Source organism: Ranitomeya imitator, chromosome 1 (assembly GCF_032444005.1).
Source record: "Ranitomeya imitator isolate aRanImi1 chromosome 1, aRanImi1.pri, whole genome shotgun sequence".
In the NCBI taxonomy this organism is placed as follows: Eukaryota; Metazoa; Chordata; class Amphibia; order Anura; family Dendrobatidae; genus Ranitomeya; species Ranitomeya imitator.
Window position 1 is genome coordinate 300621939 of NC_091282.1, and position 22324 is coordinate 300644262.

At 45.8% G+C, this 22324-nt stretch overlaps 1 protein-coding gene across 1 annotated transcript; it reads right to left on the minus strand.

Annotated features, from left to right (window-relative positions):
* Positions 1–4024: 4024 nt before the first annotated feature.
* Positions 4025–17213, minus strand: CRKL (CRK like proto-oncogene, adaptor protein). Its single transcript, XM_069757250.1, has 3 exons — positions 16669–17213; positions 13757–14222; positions 4025–5986 (listed from the first exon to the last, which is right to left on the minus strand). The coding sequence occupies exons 1-3, from the start codon at positions 16977–16979 to the stop codon at positions 5852–5854; spliced, it is 912 nt and encodes a 303-aa protein (XP_069613351.1). The 5' UTR covers positions 16980–17213; the 3' UTR covers positions 4025–5851.
* Between the last annotated feature and the right edge of the window lie 5111 nt (positions 17214–22324).

Here is a 22324-nt window from a genome sequence, read left to right on the forward strand (position 1 = left end):
TGAGATGACGTTTTTAATGGTAGCATTTTGGTGCAGATATGTTCTTTTGAGCGCCCGTTATTGCATTTTAATGCAATGTCTCAGCAACTAAAAAAAACGTAATTCTGGCGTTTCGAATTTTTTTTCTCGCTACGCCATTTAGCGATCAGGTTAATGCTTTTTTTAATTGATAGATCGGGCGATTCTGAACGCGGGCGATACCAAATATGTGTAGATTTGATTTTTTTTTTTTATTGATTTATTTTGATTGGGGCGAAAGGGGGGGTGATTTAAACTTATATTTTTTTCACTTTTTTTTTTTTTTACTTTTGCCATGCTTCGATAGCCTCCATGGGAGGCTAGAAGCAGGCACAGCACGATCGGCTCTGCTACATAGCAGCGATCTGCTGTTCGCTGCTATGTAGCAGAAAATCAGGTGTGCTGTGAGCGCCGACCACAGGGTGGCGCTCACAGCTACCGGCAATCAGTAACCATAGAGGTCTCAAGGACCTCTATGGTTACCATTCTGAAGCATCGACGACCTCCAATCATGTGACGGGGGTCAGCGATGGCGTCATTTCCGGCCGGATGCGGTAGTTAAATGCCGCTGTCTGCGTTTGACAGTGGCATTTAACTAGTTAATAGGCGCGGGCAGATCGCGATTCTGCCCGCGCCTATTACGGGCACATGTCAGCTGTTCAAAACAGCTGACATGTCCCGGCTTTGATGCAGGCTCACCGCCGGAGCCCGCATCAAAGCAGGGCGTCTGACCTCGGACGTACTATCCCGTCCGAGGTCAGAAAGGGGTTAAAGGATCTGGGAATGTTTAGCTTGCAAAAAAGAAGGCTAAGAACTTAATAGCCGACTACAAATATCTAAAAGGATGTCACATTGTAGAGGGATCATACTTATTCTCATTTGCACACGGAAGCACAGGAAGCAGTGGAATAAAACTAAAAAGGGAGAAGATACAGATTGGATTAGAAAAAACTTTTTGACAGTGAGGGTGATCAATGAGTGGAACAGGCTGCCAGGAGAGGTGGCGAGTAGTGATGAACGAACAGCCTCAGATAATGTGTTATTGAGCAGGTGGTTGGACATGATGACCCTTGAGATTCCTTCCAACTTTAAATATTCTATGATCAGCGCATCATCCTGTATAAACAGGACTCGCACGGCAGAGAATATTGGCAGTGTATGTATCGCACTAAGCTATCTACTACAAATTATTTAGTGCACATCTGAAGAACTTTCTGCTTGAGTAAACAGGCTTTTAAACTACCAACAAGCATATTGATGTCTCAGGTTGCTTAACACCTTAAGAACCGCCGGCGATAAAAATGGCGGTCGCTAAGGCAGTAGCACCCTCGAATCTGAAAATCTCCAGGGTCTCAGCTACCGGTGGTAGCTTAAGACTCCGAAGAACATGATCAGAGCAAGGATAACCGTTATTAATCGATCACAAAAAAAATAAAAATAAATAATCGGAGAATGCTCAGTTAAAAAGAAAACAGATTCAGTCACCAGATTCTGTCATTTGACGGATCCGGCGCCATAGGCTTCCATTCTAGCAAACGACAGACGGCGACGGATAAAAAAACAAACAAAAAAAAAAACACGTTACTATTAGTGATGAGCGAATATTCTCGTTACTTGAGATTTCCCGAGCACGCTCGGGTGTCCTCCGAGTATTTTTTACTGCTTGGAGATTTAGTTTTCATCACCGCAGCTGAATGATTTACATCAGTTAGCCAGCATAAGTACATGTGGGGGTTGCCTGGTTGCCAAGGAATCCCCACATGTAATCAAACTGGCTAACAGATGTAAATCAGCTGCGGCGAAGAAAACTAAATCTCCGAGTACTTACAAATACTCGGAGGACACCCAAGTGTGCTCGGGAAATCGAGTATACTAGCTCATCACTAGTTACTATGTCCGTTTTCTCCGGCCGCCGGATAAACAATTTTCGACGGATCCGGCAAACGATGGATGAAATGTGAGGTCATCTGTTGCTAATACAAGTTTATGGAAAAAAAAAATGTTCCGGAGGAAACATTCGCCAGATTGAGATTGATAGCAAAAGACTGATGTGTGAAAGCCCCCTAAACGGAACAGAGTATATAAGTCGAGGCACCTACTTTTGCCACAGAAAACTGGGTAAGCTTATTGACACCAGTATAAGCCGGATATGTATTGTCCTCTCTTCCCAGTCCGTGCTAGGCATGCCTCCCCCCCTCCCCCATTCAGTCCGTGCTAGGCATGCCTCCCCCCCCCGTTCAGTCCGTGCTAGGCATGCCTTTCCCCCCCGATCAGTCCCCCTCTGCATGCCTCCCCCTTTCCTGGTATGAATGCCTCCCCTTTAGGGTATGTGCACACGATGCGGATTTGCTGCAGATTCGCAGCGGATCTTTCCGTGCAGAAACCCTGCAGATCCGCACTGTGATGTACAGTATAATGTTATTCTATGGGAAAAAAAATAGCTGTGCAGATGGTGCGGAAAAATCAGTGCGGAATTGCTGCGGATTTCAAAGAAGTGCATGCCACTTTTGTGCGGATCTGCAGTGTTTCTGCACCCCTCAGTGTTAAAAATCCACAGTGGCAAAATCCGCAGCAATTCCGCATAAAAACCGTGGCAAATCCGTGGCTGCAGATTCTGCCAGGAGCTGCGGATTTTGTGGAGAAAATTCAGCATTTTTTTTTAATGTGCACATAGAGTTACTGTCCTGGTATGAATGCCTCCCCCGTTCCTGTATCCATGCCTCCCAGTTCAGTCCTTGTGTGCATGCCTCCTTATTCCCTATCCCTGTGTGCATGTTTCCTATTGAAAAAAAAGTGATGAATATGCGTGCAACGCCTATGGGAGTGGAGACACGTCCATATTTATCACCTTAATGAGCGGTACCACGTGACCGCTGAGCACAGGAATAGCTGCAGACAGGCACTGGCGGCTGGAACGAGATGTAGTGGCAGCACTGCAGGTAGGCGAGTACGATGTGTGTGCCACCCCCCCTCCCGACTTTCTGTACAGTCACTAGTGTATAAGCCGTGGGGGGGGGGGGGGGAGGGAGGAGTGGGGGGGTGTTTTCAGCACAAAGAAAAAATGTGCTGATAAACTCGGCTTATACACAAATATATACCTTAATTATTTTTTCCACTGTGCAGTTGGAGGGGGGGGGGGGGGGGGGGTAGAATTTTTTTTCCAAGAAAAAAAAAAAAGGGAATATAGCCACTAACCATAATTTCCCACGGGATCAATAAAGTGTATCGTAACGTTGAGCACAAGTGCTCGCTACTCTAGTTTGCATAGGGTGCTCGGATATGCACGGAATAACCTGGATCCCTGCATGTTATTTTTTGGGTGTCTAACAGCCGCAAAACATGTGGGGCAGGGACTCTAGCACCTGATGCAAACTGCAGTAGCGGGCACTTGGGCTCAACACTAATGACGACATATTCAATATGACGACCTAATGTTATCAGATTCTGTGTTGTACCTGTGGATTCAAAATGCTCACTATACACCTGGATAAAATCCTCGAGGGGTACGGTTTCCAAAATGGGGTCACCACTGTTTAGGCATATCAGGGGCTCTAAAAGCGCAACAAGACTTCTGTTAATTATTCCAGCAAATTTTACATTCAAGAAGTCAAATGGCGCGCCTTCACTTCTGAGCCCTGCCATGCGCCCAAACAATAGATTTTCCCCACAAATAAGGTATCTCCATGCTCAGGAGAAATTGCACAAAAAAAATAATAATTTGGGTCCATTTTCTCCTGTTACCCTTGTTGAAAATAAAAAGGTTTGTGTCTAAAGTAATTTTTTTTGTAATTTTTTATAAATATTCATTTTTCCTTCCACGTTGCTTTACTTCTTGTGAAGCACAGGAAGGGTTTAACTCCTTGAATGTGGTTTTGAGCACCTTGGGGTGCAATTTTTAGAATGGTGTCATTTCTGGGTACTTTGTTATACAGGTCTTTGTTATCCAATGCCTCCATTCACTTACAAGTGACTTTTGTATAAACGCATACAATGAAGACAACATGCATACTAAGAATATAAGTCATTTAATACTGTTAATTTTACAGCACAAAAAAAATAAAACTCAAAAGCTATGATTTCTTCCCCCTTCAAAAACAAAAATCAAGTTAAAAAGCGTACACCTACAATAATGTGTATTCTATGTAACCTATCGAAGCACAGGAACCTTTCGGGGCTGCCCCTCTAAGCAGTTACATAGAACACATCACGCAGGAAGAAAACCTCCTGCTCGTGAACTTGACGTCAATGGCTTGAAAAACAGTTAAAAATGTTAATTACATTGAAACTGAAAACTTAAAACCCCTCCTGTAAAAGGTAAATACAATATAAAATTACAATTTACAAGCAAAACAAATGGCACAGACATAGTTTAACCTCCCTTTACAAAAATAAAATGAGACATTGCCCTCCATGAGCAAATTGTCCCAAGTGACAGATTCCCTTTCGACATTTGTTGGATTCGTAAACAACCAGAAAATAAAAAAATTAAAATGCAGAGCGTGGCCGATGTAGCAACTCGCTGGCTCATAGCTGGAAATGACCCAGACCCAACACAAACCAAAATAAAGCAGCAAGAAGAGCCAATGCTCCCATCACAGCCTCATCTGGGTCACAAGGGCCGAATACTTCTTGTGACCCTGGACAGACGATGCCCTCGGGTTCTGATTCCTCCAAATGGAGGAAAACCAACTCTTGCTGCCAGAGAGGCCTGGAAATTAGAATTAAGACCCCTAAATCTGGAGCCAAGGCAATTTTCCGTTGCATAGTCTTTTTGCAGCGTTCCAGGAAAAGTGGGCAAAAACAAGATTCAGACAAACGTAAGGAGTTGGCTCATTGTGTGAGAATCTGTCTCCTCCTTTTGTGCTATTCCGCTGCAGCAGAGCACTAGTGCCCCCCTGCATAAAAAGGCCAACAAAGGAGTTAAAATTAATGGGCCTGGGATATCCAGCCGTTCGGAACACATGCAGAAACTATTAAATAGAGGATTCTTAGGCAATAAAGGACACTCGACAATGGAGGAGAGGTTAGGCCATTATCATTCTGATGATGGATGCCAAGAAGTCCAGAAAATCACATTCACTAAAAGGAGATTCCCCAAATTCTACCTGCTAAACACCTCACAGTACAAACTGATAATGGCACCAAGAAGTTTAGGGAAGAATCACGCTGTCACAGAGCGCAATAGAAAACTGGAATCCCAATCATCGCTGGCGGCGCGGGCAGGTGGCATCTTTCTAGTGCAGCGACAGGACTCTGCATTTGAAAGGGGAAGTAGTCATCTTAAATTCCTGCGCAGAACGACAATTGCCATGGTTTGCGGTATAAATAAAGGCCTCAGATTAACTATCACACACTTACACCTCCCCACAAGCAACAGGGACTGTAGAGATCACAACAGATCGGGCACAGATAATCTTTATCATCAAAAATTACTGAAGCCGGTCATTTCTAGAAATCACTATTTTGTAGCAATGTGTGAGTCAATAAAAGATGAATTAGTTAGGCATGATTTAAAATAGTTCAAAAGGAAAAAAAAAAAAAACGGTTCGGAATGCCACCACGTATTGTTCTCCACGGTAACAGGATGAGCGGCTGGCAGCATGGCATGTCTACGTAAGCTTGTTCAGACACGTGGTAAGCAGCAGCTCTGCATCATGGACAAACACAGCTATGTTACATGCGTCAGTAGGTGAACTCTGCGGCGTGTGTTATTTTCAGAAGTGTCAAATAACCAGGCAGCTGAAAGATAGAGTTGAAAAATAGGCCAGAGAAGCTTCAAAAGGACATGGAAGGAGGAAAATGAACAAAACAAGCCGCGAGGAGACTGGTCCAGTCACTCATTGTCATCCGGATTCTGAGGGTCAATTATTTTCACATGTGTGAAGGGAAAAAGCCCCTTTCGGCCATTCACTTCTCCTTCCCATTGGCCATTAATATTCATGCGGGTCACTTTCACTAGGTCTCCCACCTAAGAGGGGAAAAAAAAAAAAATTAAGTCAGCAGAAGATATGCAAATTACTTGTGCAGTGAAATTAGGTCTATAATTCTAGAAATAGAACAAATGTGGATTACTGTCCCATCTGACTAGTTAGACATCTCTCCTCATTACTAGTGTCCCACTGATCTGCTTACCGGGAGACCCTTCTAATCTAGACGGATGATCTACGCAAAGGTAACCGGGATAAGGGTACCATCACACAGTGGCACTTTGATCGCTAGGACGGCACGATCCGTGACGTTCCAGCGATATCGTTACGATCTCGCTGTGTCTGACACGCTACTGCGATCAGGGACCCCGCTGAGAATCGTACGTCGTAGCAGATCGTCTGAAACTTTATTTCGTCGCTGGATCTCCCGCTGACATCGCTGAATCGGCGTGTGTGACGCCGCCGATTCAGCGATGTCTTCACTGGTAACCAGGGTAAACATCGGGTTACTAAGCGCAGGGCCGCGCTTCGTAACCCGATGTTTACCCTGGTTACCACTGTAAATGTAAAAAAACAAACACTACATACTTACCTTCAGCTGTCTGTCCCCGGCGCTCTGCTTCTCTGCACTCCTCCTGCATCCTGTGTCAGCGCCAGCCAGCCAGAAAGCACAGCGGTGACGTCACCGCTCTGCTTTCCGGCTGACCGGCGCTGACAGTGCAGAGGAAAGCCCAGCGCCGGAGGACAGACACAGAATGTAAGTATGTAATGTTTTTTTTTTTTATGTTTACGCTGGTAACCAGGGTAAACATCGGGTTACTAAGCGCGGCCCTGCGCTTAGTAACCCGATGTTTACCCTGGTTACCAGGGGACTTCGGGATCGTTGGTCGCTGGAGAGCTGTCTGTGTGACAGCTCTCCAGCGACCAAACAGCGACGCTGCAGCGATCGACATCATTGTCGTATCGCTGCAGCGTCGTTTCAGTGTGACGGTACCCTAAGTGAAACGGACTGACTGGCACTGCTCCTGACTGCCCCATACACAGGGATGGAAAGAGGGGACTAAGCTGATGTCCGACATCTAGAGTAGTGGCTCATGCCTAGGGGAACCATAGGTTAGAAGGTTTCAATTTTGCCTTATCCTCTGTCTGGACCTGGAGGTCCCCACAAGCATCATATTGTTGGACAAACAAAGTCAGGCTGACAAATGTAGTCTCATGTGTATGACGGATCCAAGCTAGTCATACACATTTGATAGTTGCCGGACAAATATTTACTTGGCCAAAAGCGAAATCCACTGACTGCTCCCATACATATGCACACTCGGCCGTGCGCATGTTCTGAGTGGATGGAGAGGAATTAGGCAGTAACTTACTCCCATGTATATGTGCAGAGGGGTCAGTGTTGATAACTACTGTCAGCCAAACGCTGTGTGCTGCTTGACCTGTTAAAATCCTTAAACATATTAAAGAATTTGAGGATAAAATATTGATTTAGCGCAAGTGAGTGCGAAACGGCCACTACCCAGACCCACCCCATGTAACCCTCTCCCACGATGTGCACTTATTTTAGAAATAAAGGAAGTGTTTTATGCAGCTCGGCGAGCTTCTCTCATTATTATGCTTTGTATGCACTTACAGAGCTCCTGCGCTGCATCTTCCTCCTAGCCCTGGCACATCTCATTTTCCCCACAGATGTTCGTGTTGGGTGACTAGAGCTTATTTCGATTTTTTGGCCTTTTTATTCCTTGCGTATTTTAACTAATGCGTGCTTTTTTTTGTTTCTAAACCTGCAGCATGTCAATCCTTTCTGATTCCCAGCTTATTTCACCCATTCTAATGAACACAAAATGAGCAAGTAAAAATGCTGCATTGTTCCTGCCAACAGATGCTTTTTTTTTTTTTTTGCAGAAAAAAACACACTGCAAAAACTCAACGTATGAGCATACCGTCCGACACAAGGACAATCAGTGTATGATTTACTGTGATGAGATTTCTAAAAAACCAGGTTAGGTTTCATCAGAATTAGGCCGGCGTCACACTTGCGAGTTTTACGGAAGTAAGAGCGCAGAAACTACGTCCGTAAAACTAGCAAAAAATACGGCACAATTATTCTCTATGCCCCTGCTCCTATCTGCCGTATTTTACTGATCAGTATTATACGGCTTTCTACGGCCGTACAAAATCGCAGCATGCCTTTCTAGGAAAGTTCCCACGATCTATGAACATCCAGCAGAGGGCGCCTCACCGCAAATGAAGCTAAATATAGATCATTGATCTATATTTAGCCTCATTCCCCGGGGTTTTGCAGCAAGGAGCAGCCTGCATTAGCGGAACTCCTTGCTGCAAAATGTTTTAACCCCTTCAGAAGGATTTACATCGTTGGACGTTACAGATCTGCGGAGGGTAAGGATATTGTTGGTTTATTCTGTTTTTTTACTTACAGAACGAGGGGTCTTCAGTGACTGGATTGGGCGTAGAATAAAATACTCCAACAACCATTGTTTTTATTTCATTAAAATATTTTAAATAATGTGTTTGTGTTTTATTTAACCCTTTACTACAATTGGATTAATAATGGATAGGTGTCATAATTGGCACCTCTCCATTATTAATTTGGCTTAATGTCACCTTACAATAGCAAGGTGGCATTAACCTTTCATTACCCCATATCCCACCGCCACACGGGAATGGGAAGAGAGTGGCCAAGTGCCAGAATAGGCGCATCTTCCAGATGTGCCTTTTCTGGGGTGGCTGGGGGCAGATGTTTTTAGCCAGGGGGGCCAACACCGTGGACCCTCTCCAGGCTATTAATATCTGCCCTCAGTCACTGGCTTTACTACTCTGGCGGAGAAAATTGCGCGGGAGCCCACGCCAATTTTTTTACACCATTTAACCCTTTATTTTAAGAGCTAGAACGGCCAAATTTTGCAGATACACACTACTGACATTAGTAGTGTGGAATCTGCAAAAAAAATGGAGAGAAGACATGGTTTACTGTATGTAAACCATGTCTCAAATCATGTCGGGTTTTAGGAAGGAGAAAGAAAAAGCCGGTAATTGAATTACCGGCTTTCAAGCTGTATAGCGCTGGAAAAAATATTAATATATATACATATATGTGTCTACTGACTATATATATATATATATTTTTTTTTTTTTTTTTCTTTTTGGGACACATGGATCACTTCTATAGCGGTATGTTGGTTTTGCAAGCCTGCGAGAAAACCACGCAGTACGGATGCCATACGGATTACATACGGAGGATGCCATGCGCAAAAAACGCTGACACACCCTGCCTACGGAGGAGCTACGGACCACTATTTTCGGGACTTTACAGCGTATTACGGCCGTAATATACGGACCGTATTTTCATACGCTGAGTGTGAAGCCGGCCTTACACTGTAACCTCTTACACACTATGGAAACTGTGGAAAACTCCCTACTACGTGTCGTGTACGGACACTGTGCACCAACCTTTGGCCCCTTCCTTAGAGTACGTTTTTACAACCTGTGATGACACGTAGACAATAGGCTTCCATCATACTGAAATGTGAGATTACTTTGTAAGGAGCATTTCTTGCAGTATGTCTAATGCAGAGTTATTTTACACACGTCACAGATTTGCGGTGCAGACACATCGCAAATGTGAAGCAATTGCAGTACAAATACAAATAAGTTGGGGGGCAAAAAACGCTTGCACAAAAATTAAAGCATGGTGCTGATTTCAACTCTGCAGCATGCGCATTCTTGTGCGGATCTTCATTACAGATTGCACCCTAGTCAATGCTTAGTGATGGGAGTAGGGTGAAATCCACAAGGATTCTTTCCGTGATTTTGCAGTGGATGTTATCCGCATCATATGCGCATCACCTCACAGAACTGCTGTCCCTTTTGAAATTAAAAACAAACAAAACAAAAAAAGGACACAACAATGTCACAACAGTGCTACACAGCACGTGTTAAATCTGCATTGTTATGTAGCAATATTGATGCTTGTATAACTGTAACAAGTTATGCAAAGCAGATAAAGGCGTCCTTGGGGAAATGTGACACCAACTAGCCCTGACTCGCTTCTCTTTACTAGAAATCCTGGAGAAGACAGGTTTACACCACACCCGTCAGAAGCCTGCAGGTAGCTTCCTATGATCGGCCGCCCAATGGTTATTACTGGAATCTATGCCTTCAGGGAGGGTAAAGTGACTCTGAAAAATCCACAGAAGCCTCCCTGTCCCTCCTGAGAGCACTCACTTGTGAGTCAATGAGGCTGTATTCTGCCATGTGTCACTTCCTCCTCTTACTATATACTACCGATAGAGCCAGCACTTTCTGCCCCCTGACTCACCCAAGCTGTTCTGTCTGATAACCCCAGGCTCCATTCTTTTGAAGGAGCACATTCATGATCACTGGGCGGAGGAGCCAGCGGAACATAAATGCCATATCTACCCTACATTGATGCTCCCAGTGCTCACATGTGTCAAACAAAACATATACATATATACGGTAGTTCTATATTATGTGGAATAGCACAACCCTCTACAATACTCCATTCAATGAAAAAAGGCAAAAAGTCCAACATATATGGACCCAAGGGATAAATGGGGGAAGGTCAGGAGGTCTATGGATACATTCAACAGTAACAAAAATGCAGTGCAAGAAATTATGAGAAGTAATCAGGACTTCAGATATGGCTCTGCATCCATGTGACGTGTACTTATGCTCGTCATTACCAAGAGTAGAGTTCTTACACCTACATGGCCTACTGACACTGGTTGTGTCCTACTCTGTAGGATTGGGGGATAACACAACATCCAACAGATATTAGCCCCCCAAAAAAGCCGTCTAATGTCTACACCTATTAGCATTAAAAGCAGACAAGCCTAGAAGCCGAGACTATGGAGCGTTGCACTTCGGCTCTGTCACGATGCTCACTGGGAGTTCACTTAGAACAACCGACCTACTTGTTAACCTTCCAAAGTGCTTCATTCTTCCCAGCCAGCAACCTAATTAGAATAGGATTCCTGGGAGACCTGCGTGATTATGGTACTAATTGACACACTTGATATAATAAGATGGCACAGACCTAATTATAAGGGAGTGTTAGAAATCTTTATGCAGCCGCACAACCTAAAACCTACAAGTGTTAGACTGATCAAAATGCCAGGACTGACCACGGGGCTCCTAATCTGACCCAACAGCCTCATGTAGATATTATATTCTCTCTCTGTTGGCTTAGACAGCCGTATTTCGTGCTCTCAGTAAGGACTGTGATACACGGACTGGTCGCAGGTCTCCTGAAATGACCTTACAGGTATGTATGAGGCTATGCTGGTTCAGGCAGCTGTACTTCACAGTCCATGGTGTTGGGACTGACCGCAGATCTCCTGATATAAACACACAACCTCATAAGAATTTATGGAGACTGTTAGCTCAGGCCAGTTGACCCATGGTCAGTACAGGTATTGGGGTCAGTATATGGACCATGACATACAGCCACATGAACAAAGCCTTAAAAGGGACTGATAGTTTGACCAGTCATTCTGTGCTAAGTCTTGCTGCTGTGTGAATCATGGTGTGGTCAGTCATTTATATACACCTTCCCACCTGCCTGTTTTCCCACCTCTATCCCCCCCCCCTTTGATTGACAGCTCTGGCTTCATAGAACCAGAGAAGGGAAGAGATAGATGGAAATCGAGGTGTGAAGGTGTATATAAATGATTGGCCCCACTATATTTCACACAGCACCTGTACTTTGTTTCATCAGTCATGATGTGCTGAGAGTCCCTTTAGCTTAAAGCAGGGGTGGGGAACCTCGGGCCCCAGGGCCATTTACGGCCCTCGATGACCTTTTACCAGGCCCCCGTGCAGATTTTCAGGGACCGCATTCTTGGGCAAGGAGCTGTATTTTGATTACAACCAGCACATTAGTTTCTTCTTGCTCTGTAAGCACACACGCAGTCTTCGTGTTCACTACTGAACATTGAAGGGCATGCAATGAAAGATTACGTCCTGAAACCAGTGCCAGAATCAGGATGTACTTTGTGGGCGGAGATTGTGCGGCCCCCAAAGGATGGTATAAATATCCAAAAGGCCCTTCGCAGAAAAAAAAAAATATTCCTCACCCCTGGCATAAAGACACAAACACTCAATGGTCTTAGGTGCCGACCAGTGGCATTGCTAGGAGAACATCAATTGTCAGAAATAAGGAGAAATCGGATGTGCAGCAGGACTTCCATTCGCAGCTGCTGTCAGCCATCTTTCAGCTATGCAACTCCCATATAATGAACACTTATGGCACATCCTGTACACAACAACATCTGTAATATGAACGTCCACTTAGATAAATCATCTGTTCGGATTTAGGCCACATTCACATGTTCAATATTTGGTCAGTATTTGTAAGACAAAACCAGGAGTGGAGCAATCAGAGGAAAAGTATAATAGAAACATATGCACCACTTCTGTATTTATCACCCACTCCTGGTTTTGGATTACAAATACTGAGGTAAAATACTGACCGAACACTGAAGGTAGCCTTAGTCAAAAAGAACCTGAAGACCCACCTCTTCCGACAAGCCTACAACCTGCAGTAACCACCGATTGACCTAATCGCTGCACGACCAGCTCTATCCTCACCTACTGTGTCCTCACCCATCCCTTGTAGATTGTGAGCCTTCGCGGGCAGGGTCCTCTCTCCTCCTGTACCAGTTATGACTTGTATTGTTTAAGATTATTGTACTTGTTTTTATTATGTATACCCCTCCTTATATGTAAAGCACTATGGAATAAATGGCGCTATAATAATAAATAATAATAATATGGCAATTCAATACACACAAGGTTGGTCAATGTCCAAAGAGTCTGTCAAACACCAGCTACCTAAACTTACTGCCCTTTTCTCATGGGCTGTGTGCACACGTTGCTGATTTTTCGTGATAAAAATGCCATAAAACCGCACAAAAACAGCATACAATAAGCATCCCATCATTTAGAATGAATTCCGCATGTTTTGTGCACACGATGCGTTTTTCTCCGCGAAAAAAACGCATTGCGGTAAAAAACGCAGCATGTTCATTAATTTTGCGGTTTTCCCACTATAAGGCTATGTGCACACGTTCAGGATTTCTTGCAGAAAATTCCTGAGAAAAACCTGAAATTTTCTGCAAGAAGTCTGCATGCGTTTTTTTTGCGCGTTTTTGATACGTTTTTTTCCGGACATTTCCCAATGCATTTAATAGTGGGAAATCCGCAAAAACCCCCACAAAATTAATAAACATGCTGCGTTTTTACCGCGATGTGTTTTTTTCACGGAAAAAAACGCATCATGTGCACAAAACATGCAGAATTTTTTCTAAATGATGGGATGCTTATTGTATGCTTTTTTTTTTGCGGTTTTATAGCGTTTTTATCGTGAAAAAAAAAAACGCGAAAAATCAGCAACGTGTGCACACAGCCTTAAATGCATTGGGAAATGTCCGGAAAAAAAACGATTCAAAAACGCACCAAAAACGCATGCAGATTTCTTGCAGAAAATTTCAGGTTTTTCTCAGGAATTTTCTGCAGGAAATCCTGAACGTGTGCATATAGCCTAACAGGCAGTGACCAGGAACAAGCGTGACGCGCCGGACAGGGGGCGGGTTTATTTTCTCTGGCTTGTTTTCATTGCATTAAACAATTCTCCAACTTCCGCTCTTTACTGAAGACATAATGGACTGAAAAATCAATAAGCCATTAACTTTTTTTTTTCATTGCAAAAACACCGAGACAGCTCTGTAAAAAACCCCAAAAACCTCAGCTACAATATACAGACTTACCTCTAACGCAAGGGCCGTCTTATCATAAGCACAAGGAACTCGTTTCTGAATGGCTTTAGCATAGACAGGTCCATTCTGCGTGGATGGTAATGGGGTGATGACTGCGCCTGGAGGGGTAGAAGAGGCAGGCAGAGGGCTGGGAGTCTGAGGCTGTGCATAGGCATGTGCAGGCTCCGGGATGCCATAGCTATTTGAATTCCTGTTGCCCATCATTCCTTGAAGAAACACACGAGGCAGCTTCTCCACATAGGGCACTGGGATCATCCCAACACGACCGTCCTTGTTCCGGGCACTCCACCATTGTTCCTCTGGCTTTTCTACAATTATTAACATTTCACCTTTCTTAAAAGGAAGGTCCTCCGCATCATTCCCAGGGAAGTCATAAAGAGTCCGTACACACTCCAAATTCTCCTCCGTTGCATGTACCCCAGAGGCAGGACCAGTCCCCATGGGTGGGCTTGGATATCTGTTAAAATCAGAAATTAAATGTTAATGCGAAGTGGATGACCATAGACGGTGACAAGCCTACCTGGGGCAGAGTCCGTCACATATTCCTGGTTTCTTCAGTCCTTACTATAAGGGGGTAATAGTTCAGAGACTCGCGTGTCAGGCAGAACTTAAGGCTCCGATAACAAGGACCCAAAATCTGAGTAATCACATTCCACAAATGAGTTTAGCAAATAAATACAATAATAGGAGGCATCTAATTCAATTATCAGATTAGGAGAAGCTAAAGGCATCAGCCTCGGATTATGCCAGCTGCTCGCTCGGGTCCATGTGCGGCTACACGCTCCGGATACCTTGCCCAGCTGCCAAGAGTGATGCAATGCAGTGGTCCCAGGGAGCAAAGTATACCGCAGTCCGGAGTATGGAGGGCTATCGGACACACTGAGAACAGTGCCATCAGAAGCCGAGCACATCCACTATCCCAGACACTATCGATTGGTTTAACGTAAGCGCCGGCTCCCAGCAGCAGGAACGGCTCAGCAGATTAGCACCGGGATGTGAAACCAGCAATCTCCGCATCAGCAACTTGTATTGTGTCACTGAACTAAGTAGGAACCTGCGGGGGTAATGAGGCCGCCGGCAAAGAGTGGAAACACAGAAATCTGGGAATGCCCAGTAATGGCAAACAGCTCTGCCAAGTGTAAACCTGCCGCTGCTTGTGTACACGGCGGAGCAACAATTTACATTCACAGCTATTTAGTTACACAGAAACAACTTATACAATTTACCCCAGAGACTACAGCAGAGGCCAGCAGCAAGGGACAACTACAACTCCCAGTATGCTCAGCCAAAGTAAGGGTTCAGGAATGGGAGAGCAGACGTCCGTACAAATCGGTCAGCAATGCACGGACTGCACGAGTGCGACAGCGTCATAGACATACATGAGGCGGTCACACTCGGGTCAGGAGACCTGCGGTCAGTCCGTGCATTGCTGTCCTATCTCAGACCAATTTGTACGGACATCTAGATGGCTGAACCATGTGTGTGATCGCCAACGTAAAATAGGAGGCGGCATCCAATCATAGGCCTGGGGCTATATGGCGATGTCAGCGGCACAATGTCACAGATAATGACTGTCCATGGAGCAGCGCTGCAACAGGTACAGAATATCAGCAGCTAATTGTGCCAGTATAAGCCTGAATCTGCCATTATGCTTGAAATAGCAGAGCCTTGTATGAGACTTTCTGCTGTAGCCTATAGGTACGGGCATATCTCCTCTCCAGGGTAGACCCGACTGCCAATACTGGAGACAGGGCATCCCGGATCGTGCCCCTGATTAATGTAAGCCCCATGAGGAATGAGCCATTCCCACATAGCAGATAACTTCACGATCGCTGGGGTTCCCCTACCCAGAGACCCCAACTAATTCCAAGAGACGGAATAGAGCGGTGATTAATCACGTGCACTGCCCTAGTCATTGTTAGGGGTGCTCAGTGGGGCCTGGTCCCATTTAAAGTGAATAGAGCCGATGTGCGAATGATCGACCACACAGGTCTCTAGAACGGTGCGGCGGGGCACCAGTGGTGGGACCCGGAGAGCGGTGCGTCGGGGCGCCAGTGGTGGGACCCCGGAGAGCGGTGCGGCGGGGCGCCAGTGGTGGGACCCCGGAGAGCGGTGCGGCGGGGCGCCAGTGGTGGGACCCCGGAGAGCGGGGCGCCAGTGGTGGGACCCCAGAGAGCGGTGCGGCGCCAGTGGTGGGACCCCAGAGAGCGGTGCGGCGCCAGTGGTGGGACCCCAGAGAGCGGTGCGGCGCCAGTGGTGGGACCCCAGAGAGCGGTGCGGCGCCAGTGGTGGGACCCCAGAGAGCGGTGCGGCGCCAGTGGTGGGACCCCAGAGAGCGGTGCGGCGCCAGTGGTGGGACCCCAGAGAGCGGTGCGGCGCCAGTGGTGGGACCCCGGAGAGCGGTGCGGCGCCAGTGGTGGGACCCCGGAGAGCGGTGCGGCGGGGTGCCAGCGGTGGGAATCTGGAGAGCGGCGCGGCGGGGCGCCAGTGGAGGGACCCTGGAGAGTGGTGCGGCGGGGCGCCAGCGGTGGGACCCCGGAGAGCGGTGCGCCAGCGGTGGGATCCCGGAGATCAGGAGCTTACCCCTATGCCAGGGATAGGAGCCATATATTAAGAGACTCGGCAGTCAACTTAAGTGATCAGATAGTTTAATGTTGTCCACACTAGTACTAAGCAAAACGTGCGTCTTACATCAGACCTTCATCAGTCACAGAACAGAGTAAGGTTATTAGATCAGGTGGACCGATCATCTTGGCTGGGGGGGCACAGGTTGTCAGCCCTGTGCACCTATAGTGTGATGTGTGCGGACAGGTGACCACCTGTGGCAGGAGCCAGACTGACAGGTGTCAGGACGGGCACAGGTCCGGGGGCGGCACTGACCGCCTGCAGCTGCCATCACTCACCTGGGCGCCGGCTCGATCAGGGTGGTGGTGTCCAGGTAGTGGATCTTGTAGAAGTCCAGCAGGGCCGGTATGTTGTCGAACTCCTGGTCCCCGATCTTGAAGCGCCGTCCGGGCAGAGAATTGATGATGTAGTGCGACACCCGCGAGTTCTCGGAGACGGACAGCACGTGATCCCCGGGGCAGGTGGACGAGTCCCGGACCAGGAAGACCCCGTGCCGCTGTCCCTGCAGTCGCGTCTGAGCCTCCTGTCGCGACACCGGCCCGAAGTACCAGCTCGAACGATCCGACGAGTCAAAGCGAGCGGACGACATGATGAGCGCAATCGCCCGGGACAATTGGAGCGAACAGTTGTGAGAGGAGAGGCGGCTGCTGAGGCGGCTACTGACAGGCGGCTCCCTCGGCTGCTCTGGGTTTCATGGCCACGGCGGAAGCTGCAGGTCCTGTCAGGCCCGCGCGGTCTGGAGCTCACCCGCCTGGGTCCCCTCCCTGCTCTGCTCTACGAGACTACTGGGGAGACAGTAAAGATGGCGGAGGGACTGCAGGCTTTCACATACAGCCAAGCGGATACGCGTCATCGCCGAGCGGCAGCCAATCAGAAGCCGGCAGCTTTTCCACTATTGGATGCTGCTGCTGTCACTTTCCTGGGGCAGACGTGAGCGCGCGTATTCATATGGTCGTCCTACCAGCTACCTGCCCGGGCAGCCAATCACACGCCGCTAGGCTTCGACGTCAGCGAACGTTAAATGTTCTGCCTTCCTATTGGCTGCCGTGCCCTGCAGGGTGGTCTTAGCGAGCGACGTCAGTGTCACCAATAGATTACATCAGTCTTTAAATTTAGGACGTCTGACAATTGTAGGAAGCGCTGACTGTGTGGCCGTGCGGCGGCGGCTGGACGGGGCTTGTAGCACTGAGGTGGACGATGACACACATGGCCATTTTAGGATCTAGTGTCAGTCATGACATGAAGGGTTTCTAGGAGTCCAAAGCTTCACCCTGAAAGCTGTGCCCAGGCGGCCCCATAAAACCGGACTGTGCCCCTTTAAAAAGTACAATGCCCCATGCCCAGTCAGAGTTCCCCCATAAACAGTGTCAGGCAGACCCCCACTTATTATGGGCTTAAAGGGGCTGTCTGGTAAAAATAAGCTCTTTTTCCACATTGGTGAAGGTCCGAGCACTTGGATGTGCACACATTGGGAGAACGGGGCGCAGTCAGATGGACGTATGCATCGGAGCGAGATCGGACCTCAGTGCACGGACTGGCCGGCGGCCCTCCCCACATGGGTGTGACATCTGCACAGAAATATATGAAGAGGTCACACTGGGGTCAGGAGGGCTGCCGGCCAGTCCGTGCACCGCGGTCCGATCTCGCTCTGGTGTATGCGGCCTTAGACTGGAGCAGCAGTGCACATGCCTGACCGCTGGTCTATTCATTTCCTATGGGATTGCGGAGTGCTGCATTCAGCCATTTTGGCAGCCCCCTATAGAATGAATGGAGTGATGGTTGCGCGTCTAACCTGCCCCTCAATTTTGTTACATGGTTGCCGATTGGTATGGCTCCCAGCGGATTGACCTCCACCGATCCTGTGGATAGGTGACCACTTATTTTCACACAGACGGGCGTATTTCTCGTGCGAGGATCGCATTGGAACCCTCAGACTGGCTGTCGGCCCTGTTGACCTGGAGTGTGACAGCTGCCTAGAAATACATCACGCTGAGACGCTCAGGTCAGGAGAGCTGCCAGGCCAGTCCGTGCACTGTGACGCCATCCTCGTGCGATAAATACGGCCGTCTGCCGCCTTTACCTCATACTAGCTAACTTTGGGAAGTTATGCATTCCCTATTATGTAGCTAAACCCTGCGAATAATTTCACGAATACGTGCAGAAAAACTCCCCAAATCCTCTCGTGGGAACAGTTGACCCGAGCAGTGCATCAGCATTAGGCTACGTTCCCACGATGAGCTTTAGGGGACTATCTGATGTTGCAGATTTTCTGCGCCTATTAAGTACAGTAGGGTACTAACGTTTTTTCTTTGAGTTTTTCAGTGCAGATTTCTTACAGGTGTTTGTATCGCTGCTTTTTTTGTCTCTTGTTGATATGTCATGTTTTAAATAAAGCTGCTTTTTCATATTCTTCCTGGTATTTGGCTTTGACAAAACTATACTGATACAGTCATGTGCAAATTACATGCGGTTTTGATGCGTCTCCACCATAGAAATGCATTAAAGTGAACGTGCGTTTTTTTACCTGCGGATTTTCCGCATCTGATGCAAGTCTATGGGAGAAATCTGCACTTAGTAGACGAAGTGCTTCCTTATGATAAGATTCCTGATCAAGTATAACCACCCCACCCCCTTTATCAGCTGGACGGATGACCAGTCCTTTATTTTGTTGTATGGAAATGATGGCTTTTCTTTCTTTATTAGTTAAGTTAAATTAAAGTGTAATAAGTGACAAAAAATGCAGTAAATTTAACTTAACTAATAAAGAAAGAAAAGCCATCATTTCCTTAGAACAAAATAAAGGACTGGTCATCCGTCCAGCTGATAAAGGGGGTGGGGTGGTTATACTTGATCAGGAATCTTATCATAAGGAAGCACTTCGTCTACTAAGTGATTCCTGTACCTATAAGAAACTAAATGGAAATCCCACTAAGGACTATATCAAGGAAATGAGAATTTTAACAAAAAAGGGCTTGGACTTGGGATTCATTAACAAACAAGAGTTTGAATTTATGAATTTTGATTGGCAGTGTTCTACTATCTCCCAAAAATTCATAAGGATACTGTCAATCCACCCGGTAGACCAATCGTATCCGGCATTCAATGCTTAACGGCTAACATGTCTAAGCTGGTAGATTCTCACTTACAGTCTATTGTCCCACTCCTTCCATCACACTTGAAGGATAGCACACATATTCTATCACTCCTTCAAAAAGTGGTATGGCGAGAGGGGTATATAATGGGCACTCTCGATATAACCTCATTGTATACGGTTATTGACCATAATAAAGGATGTGAGGCTGCCAAACATTTTTTAAACAAATTTTCTAAAGTTCCTCCAGAACAAACTGAATTTTTAGGTGAACTAATGCAGTTCATTTTAACTCACAATTATTTTTTATATAAGGAGGACTACTACTCCCAGCAGTGGGGTACCGCCATGGGGACCAGGTTCGCGCCCAGTTATGCCAACCTCTATGTGGGTAGTTGGGAGGAACAATTTATCTACCCGGAGGGCGGCCTGCTCGCGAACTTGGTCCTATGGCGGCGTTTTATTGATGATATTGTTTTTATTTGGTCTGGTGGGTGGGATACTCTCAAACAATTTTTAATGGATATAAATAAAAATCAACATTTTTTAAAATTTACCTCCACCACCAGTACCACTGAAATTAATTTTTTAGATTTGAAGATTTTTATTGAAGATTTGCAAATTCACATATGCACCTTTACTAAACCAACTGATATCAATAGTTATATTCCTTTGGACAGTTGCCACCTTCCCGGCTGGTTCCTGAATATTCCAAGTAGTCAGTTTACTAGGATTCACCGAAATTGCTCGAGGCCCCAGGATTTTGAGATAGAATCACAAATACAGGTCCTTATCAAAAAATTAGCATATAGTGTTAAATTTCATTATTTACCATAATGTAATGATTACAATTAAACTTTCATATATTATAGATTCATTATCCACCAACTGAAATTTGTCAGGTCTTTTATTGTTTTAATACTGATGATTTTGGCATACAACTCCTGATAACCCAAAAAACCTGTCTCAATAAATTAGCATATCAAGAAAAGGTTCTCTAAACGACCTATTACCCTAATCTTCTGAATCAACTAATTAACTCTAAACACATGCAAAAGATACCTGAGGCTTTTATAAACTCCCTGCCTGGTTCATTACTCAAAACCCCCATCATGGGTAAGACTAGCGACCTGACAGATGTCAAGAAGGCCATCATTGACACCCTCAAGCAAGAGGGTAAGACCCAGAAAGAAATTTCTCAACAAATAGGCTGTTCCCAGAGTGCTGTATCAAGGCACCTCAATGGTAAGTCTGTTGGAAGGAAACAATGTGGCAGAAAACGCTGTACAACGAGAAGAGGAGACCGGACCCTGAGGAAGATTGTGGAGAAGGACCGATTCCAGACCTTGGGGAACCTGAGGAAGCAGTGGACTGAGTCTGGTGTGGAAACATCCAGAGCCACCGTGCACAGGCGTGTGCAGGAAATGGGCTACAGGTGCCGCATTCCCCAGGTAAAGCCACTTTTGAGCTACAGAGAAGCAGCACTGGACTGTTGCTAAGTGGTCCCAAGTACTTTTTTCTGATGAAAGCAAATTTTGCATGTCATTCGGAAATCAAGGTGCCAGAGTCTGGAGGAAGACTGGGGAGAAGGAAATGCCAAAATGCCTGAAGTCCAGTGTCAAGTACCCACAGTCAGTGATGGTGTGGGGTGCCATGTCAGCTGCTGGTGTTGGTCCACTGTGTTTCATCAAGGGCAGGGTCAATGCAGCTAGCTATCAGGAGATTTTGGAGCACTTCATGCTTCCATCGGCTGAAATGCTTTATGGAGATGAAGATTTCATTTTTCAGCACGACCTGGCACCTGCTCACAGTGCCAAAACCACTGGTAAATGGTTTACTGACCATGGTATTACTATGCTCAATTTGCCTGCCAACTCTCCTGACCTGAACCCCATAGAGAATCTGTGGGATATTGTGAAGAGAAAGTTGAGAGACGCAAGACCCAACACTCTGGATGAGCTTAAGGCCGCTATTGAAGCATCCTGGGCCTCCATAACATCTCAGCAGTGTCACAGGCTGATTGCCTCCATGCCACGCCGCATTGAAGCAGTCATTTCTGCCAAAGGATTCCCGACCAAGTATTGAGTGCATAACTGAACACTATTATTTGTTGTTTTTTTTTGTTTGTTATTAAAAAACACTTTTATTTGATTGGATGGGTGAAATATGCTAATTTATTGAGACAGGTTTTTTGGGTTATCAGGAGTTATATGCCAAAATCATCAGTATTAAAACAATAAAAGACCTGACAAATTTCAGTTGGTGGATAATGAATCTATAATATATGAAAGTTTAATTGTAATCATTACATTATGGTAAATAATGAAATTTAACACTATATGCTAATTTTTTGAGAAGGACCTGTACTCACCAAAAAATTCCTGGAAATAGGGTATAATGCAACGATGCTAGAAAAATCAAAAGAAACGGCCGTAAGCAAATCTAGACAGGAACTCATTAATCCAGTTCCTAGATCTAAAGCAATCCTTGAATCTATTCCTATTATCACAAAGTATAACACAAATTAAATTTTTTTCCGTAAAATAGTTAGTAGACATTGCCATATTTTAAAGAATGACAAAATATTGGGAGATAATATCAGCAACCAGCCGTATATAAAAAAGGTCAAAATTTAGGAAATATGATTGCCCTTACGGTCCAGAAAAAATCTTCCCTGATACAGTCTTCTCTTTTGCACACTAAACTAAAGTTTTTTTTCCCATGCCACAAATGTAACGTATGCAGATAACAACACAGAAACGCATGTATATTAAAAAGGAGATAGAACAATCCAAATTAGGGACTGTATCACATGTTCCACAACAGGGGTGATTTACACTATA